This window comes from Macadamia integrifolia, chromosome 9, assembly GCF_013358625.1.
Source record: "Macadamia integrifolia cultivar HAES 741 chromosome 9, SCU_Mint_v3, whole genome shotgun sequence".
In the NCBI taxonomy this organism is placed as follows: domain Eukaryota; kingdom Viridiplantae; phylum Streptophyta; class Magnoliopsida; order Proteales; family Proteaceae; genus Macadamia; species Macadamia integrifolia.
The window spans coordinates 7,436,026-7,446,474 of record NC_056565.1 but is presented as its reverse complement, the minus strand read 5'-3'; the positions used below and the strand labels follow the sequence as shown (position 1 = coordinate 7,446,474).

At 39.8% G+C, this 10,449-nt stretch overlaps 1 protein-coding gene across 4 annotated transcripts; it reads right to left on the bottom strand.

The window, feature by feature from the left end:
* Positions 1-4,355: 4,355 nt before the first annotated feature.
* On the bottom strand, positions 4,356-9,866 carry LOC122089858. 4 transcript variants are annotated; one of them, XM_042659589.1, is made up of 6 exons: positions 7,815-9,229; positions 7,569-7,648; positions 6,856-7,407; positions 5,259-5,709; positions 4,937-5,014; positions 4,356-4,699 (listed from the first exon to the last, which is right to left on the bottom strand). In XM_042659589.1, the coding sequence occupies exons 1-6, from the start codon at positions 7,896-7,898 to the stop codon at positions 4,646-4,648; spliced, it is 1,299 nt and encodes a 432-aa protein (XP_042515523.1). In that variant the 5' UTR covers positions 7,899-9,229; the 3' UTR covers positions 4,356-4,645. The 4 variants fall into 4 exon arrangements, with proteins under 4 accessions (XP_042515523.1, XP_042515524.1, XP_042515526.1 ...); XM_042659590.1 differs by having other exon boundaries at positions 7,823-9,218; XM_042659592.1 differs by lacking the exons at positions 7,569-7,648; positions 7,815-9,229 and adding an exon at positions 9,579-9,866.
* Positions 9,867-10,449: the final 583 nt, after the last annotated feature.

The following is a 10,449-nucleotide window of genomic DNA, read 5'->3' as shown; positions in this document are numbered from 1 at the left end:
TTGTGAGAGGAGAGAGAGATAAACATAGGGATGTACTAATGTACGATAAGCAGCCGGACGTGGAACACAATCTCATAGTAAATATACACAAACACAACTCAAATTCAAAACAACAGGGGAAACTCATGGATGTCAAACATTGATCTTGGATCTATGAATCGAAAATGGATTAGATTGTTTTCTCCATCACAAACAATACCTTATTTGTCAATGAGTCAACTATGCCTTCCAGCCAAGGAGTCAACTAAACTGTTTAACTCCCTCAAAACAAAAGAGAAAATACAAAACTGAAAATAGTAATGCAACTGAAGAATACCTTTAAGATGGACTTGATTGTCAAGGAAATCAAGGGGATTCCATGATTCAAGAAGGCCATGATGTCTTTGTTGTCAGTTTCCACCATAATGCAAGAGAGATCTTCAGGGTCATGCTTACCCATGAGATCATGGCATTTGGTATAAAACTTGCGACCCTTGATGATGATCAGCTTTTATACACCTTTGGTCCGCTAGGTCATCAATGGATCCAATACCGATTAAAGCAAGGGAGATCATGGAAATCAGGAAGATGTCCTTCGAAAATTAATTACAAATCAGAAGATAATTTTTACTTTTTCTGTTTTCTTATTTTATAGGGACTCATGATGTTAAAGAAATCCGTTCTCACAAAGAGGCTGCTTAATTAAGTCCAAAATCATAGCTTTCTGCAATCTTAAATATCATTATAATTTTCATTGGATCGAGTTTTAAATATCATTATAATTTTCATTGGATCGAGTTTTCTTTTAAGTCATGGTGATGGAGAATCTCTTGATCATGGCTTAAAAATGTGAGGGGGAGGACATCACGCAACAATGCTTGGCGTGGGGTGTTCAACCATTTGTAAATGGGGGATGAAGAACTTTCTCCTTCTTCCCATGGTATTGGAAAAAATGGGTAAAGATTTGTTAATGCTATAATTGTAAGAATTGGGATATCGACCAGATCAGCTGGCATGGTTGATCCAACTCATTTGATCCTGATTCTGTGACTGATTCAGACCAATCTAGGTCGATTCCAAATGTAAGAGTAAAAAAGAAGTTACAAAATAATTTCAAAGTAATTTATTACATATTTTTTAAGTTAAAGTGACAGATATACCATCATTGGGGGGAGAATGTATTATACTAAAAGGGCAAAAAGTAAAAGTATGCTTCATTTTTTTTCACCAACATTAATTACAACAAGATTTTTCATTCATTTAAATACATTTTCATATATAGGCATGTCGTACGATTTAAAAAACCTAAATCCACCCTTAGGTCTTGTTTTGGTAAACAAAAAGAGATGTTCCATGATAGTGATCATAGCCTCAGGACAAACCTCTGTACAACAAGCAATGCTTTCGCAGGACCAATGAGCGATAGTGGATATGCCAAACCTCAAATCCACAACCAACCGCTCGAATAGTGATGGATTAAGGTATTTTCACCAATAGGCCACCAACCACCCTAGGTCATGAATCATGATCATAATCAGTGTGCAATGACAAACAAGGTGTCAATAATTTCCACCCATTTGTAGTTCCATAGGACAGTCCAAATACAAAAACGCAGTCCATGGGCCTAGCCCAATAAAGGCCAATCCTGTCCAACCGAAGCACAACCCCAGCACATTTGCTTTGTCAGATAATATGATAATTCTTGTTGCACATGGTTTGAATTAGTAATTAGTCAAATTTCACGAACTTATTTAATTAAATATTTTCCCTTGTATTTGACATGTATCCATATGTATATCTATATATCATACATATTTGCAATATCCCAAACATAAAAGCACCATCCGAGCTTTCAAAGATATATCGATTTTCATAAATTTCACATAACCTAAAAGCTCTTTTCATCATTAGAAATAACTTGATTTTCAACCTCTTGCATTGCATTACCATAACGAAAAGATAAAATTTATCCTTAAAAAAAGAAAAGAAAAAAGATTGCTATTGTCATTCCAACATGGATCGTTTTTTTCTTTATGACATAACCATGGATGCTTAAAATTTCATTTCTCCATATGACAAATTCCAATAAAGCTAAAGATTTTAATTATGAATGGGTCTACTTCTTTAGAAAATTTAAATTAAATCTAACTTGCCATATATGTGGCATTTATTGGCACTTAAATGGGCATTTAATGGAAGATCCCTCAACCCTCCCCCTTATATTCATTTTATGGGGTAAGATTATAAATACAATTCCTAACACACCGAAACCTATTTTTTTCTCATCTCTATCGTGTATTTTGGCTACATAAACCATGGCTCAAGATATTTGTATTGTATCTATCATACCGGCCAATACATATCAATATCATTAGTATCTGATACCAACACATACCGATACAGATAAAGAAATCAGCCAAAAAGTGATTCGTTTTTGAATTTCCATTTGACATTGGTTCAATACCAGCCAATTCGTATTAGTACTTGTTATGACAAAAATGTATTCTCAAGATCGTACTAGGAGGGCCCAGCGAATAGCAAGCACGAAAACTATGAACAACGATAAGGGCCATACCGAATGACTTTGATCTAACTAACTCACCTATCTGACCCACTATGTAGAGAGATCCTTGATTACTGAACGGCTGGCCAAACACCAACATAAGGGAAGCCACATGAACGTCTAGTCACTTCGTAATCCAAAACAGCTAAGCAAGCTTGACGGCACTAGACTCAGGGCCTCACTTGCTAAACGACAAATTGCACACATAGTCCTTGGTTCGAGATAAGTAGTTTGGCAACCAGGCTACTTATCCCAGGTCGCTTAGAGGACAATCACTCGGCCCAGGTGCCTAGGGGTTTCTTTGCCAAGGACACACACATCCTACTCCGGAAAGGATTCGTAAAAAAGATATAAAATCTCCCCTAGAAATAAGGAAATCTCGCCCTATCCTATGAGAATATGATTTGGAGGGATGTCTTCGACATTCACTTTCCTATTACAACTCTTGTTATACTTGGACACCTACCTGCGTTAGAAAATTACGAAAACGACTTGCTCCATGATAGCCATCTTCAGTTATAAATACCCAGTTAAACCCCTTTCTAGGTTGGAGAACTTTTTCCATTCTTACTAGATCATTTGTTTGATTAGAGATCTAACTTAAGCATCTGAGAGTCCTCACTGGATTAGCACTATGTTCACTCTCTTATGTTTTCTCTGTGCAGGTTCTATGAAAACTATCTAAGATGATTTATTGCACAAGAGTACTAATTGAGATCAACTTTGCGTCCAATATTGGTTCAATACCAAACAATTCATATCGATACTAATTGAGATCAATCAACAAACAATGACCTATACAGGCGCCAATATGATCCCTAAAAAGCTCGATAAACAAGAATGAGTGCCCATTCCTCTCCGCATGGTTCAAAAGTGCAGAGTCAGGATGGGGATGGGGGTCCCAACGGATGGAGTGATGGACCCTTCACCCTAGCATGTGTTGTGGTACATGCTGGGATCCATCCGATGACTGGTATCATCACTGCCCTCTACAACTCACCGTAGAGGATCTGGACTATGATTGATTACACCTAGAAACCCGATAAATTTTTTTTTTTTTTAAACCCAAATATTATTTAAGACCCAGATAAGCCCTAAAATTTAATAAAAAGATCCAATACTCTAACAAAACATCATGGATTGATTTAATAAAATAAAAAATAAAAAGATCATGGATTGTACAGTTTTGACCTTGCTTTTCTTTAAAAATTGAGTTCTTTTACAGTTTTATCCTTGGTCCGAACAATTCCATTAATCCGGTATCAATCCTGCTGATACCGATCTGGAATCTGGATCGGCCGGTTGAGACCGATATACCTCAAACCATACTTCAAAAGTTTGGTTAAAACTAGATACTCACAGATCTAATGCCATTATTGCTTCAGATTTACAGCCCTAAATTAAATATGCAACAGAGGCAGACGCGTCTTCCCCGTGCACTGACTGTCTAGGAATGGTAGGAAAGAGAACTCCCCATTCCCCAACTCCCAACGCTAGCTTTTTCAAAGGTCTTCGGCAGAGAGGTCCCCCATACTTTTCTTTTCCCAGGCAAAACAGCAGAAAAGTAATACCGGTAAGTAACAACAAACCCAGGAAGTCCAAATCACAAAAAATGAAAACTTTAAAGCCAAGGAAGCCTCCTATTCATTCATAGGAGCCTGAACGGATGAAGCTCCATCTTTCCTAAAGAAATTTCTGTCCAACCTAAATAGAATGGAATAAACAAGACTAGACTCAAATACCACTCTGGATATTATTACAGCCAGATAGTTTCCACACTTGAGAAGAACAAAAAGAAGGGGAAAAAAGAATGTGAAACCAAAATTCTTTTCTTCACTCGTTTAATCAAATTGGAAACAATTTGTACAAGCTCCGTAAGTTAAAAGGATCATCATTTGATACAAAATGAAGGATTCAAGCCGGATTGGGAGGTTTGATTGGAGAAGGAGCAGATCTCAAGCTCTAGCAGAAGTCCTCTCCTCATCCCCTGTGACCATCTCAATTCACAATTTTCTCCTCTTTGCCCCTTGTTAGGGGAGAAGTGATGGAGAAAGAGCCGCAACTTAGGATTCTCTGATTCTTACGGGTCAAGAGTCGAGACTTCTATTCCGAATCACTATCCATGCTTTCCATTCCTTTCAATCCCCTTTTCTTTTGCTGCAATACCACACAAACACACACAATTAGAAATAGTAAAATAATACAATTTACCATTTTTCTTTTTCCCCCCTTTACTAGGGTTCAGGCAACTTCCGGCCAATTTCCGTCCGGTATGGCTGGACTGAGCCTTGCACGGTGGTCCTACACTCCTACCTACTCCGCCCAACCCCAACTGGTCAACAATAAAAACAATTAAAGGGCTTATAACGAACGCAGGAAATAGGACATGATTACCTTCTTCACGGATTTCTTCTCCCTGACTTCGTACCGTCCCCTATTCAGGTCAGACAGCCACATCCCTGGGAAACAGTACTGCACCGACCAAAACACAAACCACCATTACCAAAAAAACAAATCACATGTCTTTGTTAATCCATTGTCATTCATGGTTAAGAAAATAAGTCTGGTTTTGAATAAAAGTAAGATCACTGATGAGATCATGAGATCAACTAGTGGATGTGGTCAACCTGAAACGGTAGGAAAAAAAAAAAACATCTAAAGCTATTTTAATGGCAATTTACATGGTGGGTTAGCATTAAGAATTAAAAAAATTTACCTGCAGAGTCTTATCAATGTTCTTGGGCCTTTTCTTGGGTCTCTGGGGGAGCTTAGTGCCCTTCATGGCGAGGAAATCATCCTCTTTCTCTTTCCTGGAAAGTGAGACATAAATCCTTGACCACTCGAATGGATCCAGGTTCACTTTCTCCCCTAAGCCACCGGCCCCCGCTGCCGCACCACTTGTACCTGCTGCTTCTTGCTCGTATGGTGCTACCACAGCAGATTCCACACGGTGATTGACGGGGTCAGCTGCTACTGCCGTTGACCCTGATCCCTTGGGCTTATTTTCACCTGGATTAGAGCAGGAAACAATTTTATCGCTTCTCTCCGGCGGCGAAGGAGGAGAGGATCGGCATACAGGGGCGTGTATGCCGCGGGTACTGCTACTGCCTCCACCGTTACTCCTCGCCGGCGACCCATTAGCAATAACCAACCGATCTTCTGAGTTTCTGATCATCATCATCAAAGGGAGTAAAAAAGGGAAAATAAAAGATTTAGATATTATGGTGAGACCAACCAAACCAACCCAAACCACCACCACCACCACCACTACTACCGACAGAAGATGATGGTTAAAGTTGAAAGTGGAGTGGAAGTGACAAAAAAGAGGGTTTTTGAGGGAAGGGATTGAGGGAAGAAAATCTTTTTTCTTTTTTAAATTTTTTTCTGCAAGAAGGGGATTTTACGAAGAACCAAAAAGAGAAACATACATCAAAAGAGAAAATCTTGAATGCCCACCTAGAACAAAAAAAAAAAAAAAAAAAAAAAAAAAAGCTAACCACCCAATGGATCAGTCATACTGGCCTTAAGTACCTAAAGAAGGGAAATCAACAAAACGTTTTATGGTTTCAACAACAAAATCATAATAAAAGATAAAGAAAGGGAATTTTCCTTTTCCAAACCCACAAGAAAACCATAGATTCTATGAAGACTACTCAAATCCACAAACAAAGTAAAACGGAAATGAAAATAATATCAAAGGACAAGGTAAAGAGGAAAAGGAAGTCCAGAGCCAGATCCCATCATGGGAGTTGGGAACTAGGTAAGGATATAATGGGCTTGATGGTTATACGTTCATCTTGATGTAACACTACAAAAGGGATTCTTATTGATGACTTTCTCATCTATAAGGGATAGAATGGTAAATTATAGGAAAAAAGGTTCCTTAGTTCAGCGAATCACCATGAGATAAGTAGAAGCTCCATTAACTGGCAGGTTCATCCAAATTCAAAGCCACCAAAGGATTCGAAAAAATTAAACCAAAGAAACCAAAAGAAGGATCCAAATCCGTAATCGAATAGCTACAGCAGCAACAAGCCAAGTAGCCAACAACCCTAAACTCTGAAAAACAACAATAACAGAAGATCAGAAGAAACAAAAAAAAAAAAAAGTACCAAAACGCAGCTGATGCAGACGAAGAAGGGGGAGGAAGTAGATGGTAAGGAGAGAGAAGAAAGAAGGGGATAAAAATTCAGATATAATATGAAGAACAAGAAGCAGGAGTTCACAAAACAAACCAAATCCAAGCATTAAATCCTAAAATCAACAAATATGAAAAGGGGGGGGGGTTAAAAGATAAGAAAGAGGTAGCACACCTGCTGAGATGAGACCCTGAGCTTTCACGGAAGGGCGTGCAAGGTCGTAGGCTGGTTCCCCTCGTGTAAGAGGATGCAGTAGTGCATGGAGGGAGTGGTGGTGGCATTGTCATCGTTGTAGACGATTGCTTCTCCAACCCAAGCACGAGTTTCCTGTGGATCTTGATCACTTGTCTGCCCTGCACCGACGATTCATCCGTCACCGAACGGTTCTCCGATCTAGACCGACGGGATCTCTTATTTTGACCCCATTGCAACAGAACGTCGACTCCACGGTTGGGACTGGGGCTGGGACTGCTTTCGTGGCTCTGGTTCTTCTGGGTGGAATGGTTTCCCGATTGTCGACTATCGGATATGACAAAATGGGAAAAGTTCTTGTCAGGGCTGTTGTTGGAAGGACTCGTTCCAGATCTGAATCTTAAAGCCTTCCCTTCCAAATTGCTGCAACTTGGGGTTCTGCCATTTTCTCCACCATCATCTTCCTTACACGTTCGTAGGTTGGATTTCCTTCCATTGCTAAGAGGAAGACACTCTGGGCTCAGTCTCTGGTATCTGTAACAAAAATGGCAACCCGATTAGGACACCAAATGCAAAGTGCAAAAGATTAATTTCTAATCAATCATTCATCTGCGATACCCAAAACAAAAGTTTTTAGATATGCAGGAAATTCAATTTCCAGAATGGAATACTTCCAAGGATTAAACAAGCCCCACAAGAGAGAGAGACGTTCAGAAGATGCAACGCCTTCCGTCGTGAACAACCAGGATAAATACCCAATTAATAGTGAAGAAACCTATTTCACGCCACAAGAGGAGAAACTCTTTCAGCAGCAGACACAGAAATGGATGTAATCAGCCCCAAATCCTAATTTTCAGGAGGCAAAAATAAAAATCCCCCAAAATAAAATGCATCCAACAAGTTCAAATTGTGAGTTAAAAACTGCAATTTTGGGAGGCTACCGAATCACCATTGAAAGTCGAAACCACATTTTGAACTTCAAGCCAGCGAATGAACAAGTATACACGCAAAGAGTTCAAAATCATATTTTTCTCATTGCAGTTTGCGATTAATCCACTGCATCAGCGTAGATCCAACAGATAAACAGCTCCTCCTCTGTTTCCTGTTTCTCCCATTACTAAACCTTATCAACGATGCCCGCATTCATAGACCTAAACCATGGCTACTTCCCTGCAACCAGGGATCAAAACCAAAATTTCCACTCGGACCAGAATAGAAATCCACACAATTTCTCTTCTCTGATAAAATAAAGAAAACATTGTGATCTCACAATCACATGAGATTGTGAGAACAGAACAGAGAAGACGGAAGTACGGAACCAAAGAAAAGAAAATCCTCCTCTGAATGCTAGAAAGAGACTGCAATCCTAACAAGGCTGTCCTTCCATCGTAAATCTGTTCTGGTAACGACTTTCATAATAATCTACAAATTCGACTGAACCAGCTAACAGGGAACCCAAAAGCAAAACATTGCCAGAAAAGGAAAGACGAAATAGAGAAAGAGGAGGTAGCTATCAAACTCACTAGATTACTTAGAACCCGAGAAAATAGAAAGAGATAAGGAGAAGAGAGGAAGGGCTCCATTTCTCGGTAGAAAATCAATCCTCTTCCTCTCAGACCTGTGAAACCATCCGCAATAAAACTTGATCCATGTTCAAGAGAGTAAACGATGACATAACCACTAAACCAAAACTCAAAACAGCCGATCTTCAACCTGAAACCTCAAAATCGGGTTGAAACACGGCGATTATTAGAGAGGAGAGATTACTAGATGAAGTAAAGAAACCACGTTGATCTTTTGAGTTCCTAATGTCACAAACGTATCCAATTTGTTCTATGATGCTGAAGCTGAAACCTTACATTCAGGTGGAAACGCTAGGATGGATGAAGGGAAAAAAAAAGAAAAAGGTTTTTCATTCTCTGAAATAGACCAACATTAACCGCTTAGAAACAACCACCAAGAACGAGAGACTCTCCAGCAAAAACAAGATTTCTCGTCTTCCAAGAAATTGAACTAGAACATAAAAAGCCATTGAACAATTTCGACTAGCAACCATGGCTTACGGTGAAGAAAACCTCTCCATTGCCGGAATCTAAGGATATTCTGTACCGAAATCAGAAAATTTTGCCAGGCAATCGAAGTCCCGGGGAAATTGAAACGGATAGAAGAAAAACTCTCTACGCCTCTGAAACAAGCATAAATCTTCTTAAAGGACCCGAAAAAACGAAAACAAAAGGCAGATATCTATCTATACAAGCACAAATCTTCCGAGTATTGGCTCTTCTCTGCAAGAATCCGAAAGGAAGATTTCTCGACCATAAGACTAACCAGCAGCACACATCCGAAACAAATGAGTATTTCATTAGTCCAGGCGTGTCACCAACGAGATAGGATTCGTCTTCACGACCGAATGGAATAGGAGTTGCCTAAATCGCTAGACGGAAACAAGAGATCCGCCGGAAACCGAAGAACATCATAAGAAGGTTTGGCCGAGAGGGAAAAGGCAAGAAAAACATCCTTGTTCGCCTTCTAAAGAATCGAGAAACCCAATCCTATCCCGGAGAAACTAGAAGAAACAATCCGCCACAAGCTTCAGACAGAAGATCAAAGAAAGAGAAAGAAGAAAGCTCGAATTATGTTATTCTTTTGTTATGAGGATTTTCACAGAGAAGTTGGATGTCATCCAAGAAGAATAGCTAGCAGACCTCATCATATCCAATGCCGTGGAGAATCAAGAAGCAACGGCGAGTTGTTGGTCGACGGGGAATATCGGTTACGCCGTGAAACGCATCAGTCGTTCAAGAACAGAGCAGCATCTCCGTCAATGGCTTCGACTCAGATGTCTGATCAATGGCTCCTCTCCTTTGAAGGAACGGAGAGTTTCAACCAAGAAACAAGGGAGATACAAAGCCAAGAGGCTTATGAGTCTCTGCAAAACGAAGATGGGAAGAAGAAAGAGAAGGTAGCGAGCGAGCGAGAGAGAAAGAGAGAGTTGCAGAAATGGGCTGAAATAGTGGGCTTTTATGGAATTCGATTTGTCCCAAATACCCCTCAGTTTCTACCGAAATATCATAACTACCCCTCAGCACCGGAGTAAAAGCTTGAAACCTCCCTCCATGAACTCCTAAAGTCTATATAACCTTATGGAATTCGATTTGTCCTAAATACCCCTTACTCAACTCCCCATATTTCGACAAAAATACCCTCATCTTCTCTCCATATTACAGGAGAAAAACCCGAACTCCCGTGGTCTGTGGCGTCCTTCACAAGCTTGTCCAATTAATTAAAGGCATGGGCACATAGGCAGGATCCGAATCCTCATCATAGAACCCATGGACCATAAAATGATCCCATACCTAAGAGGACCTAGATCTTAACGTAGGTTGTGTGGTTGTATCGCTCCAGCAACCAATCCTATGATTTGAATAATTCGTCATGAATAAAAGGAAGATTTTACATGTCATCTTCCTTTCCTTACATCGTAGGAATTGTCTGTACGATTTTCACAGTATACGACTCTATAATCACTAGTAAGCAAGGTTTTAGAGATTGGTATTGGGGTACTAATGCGGATCG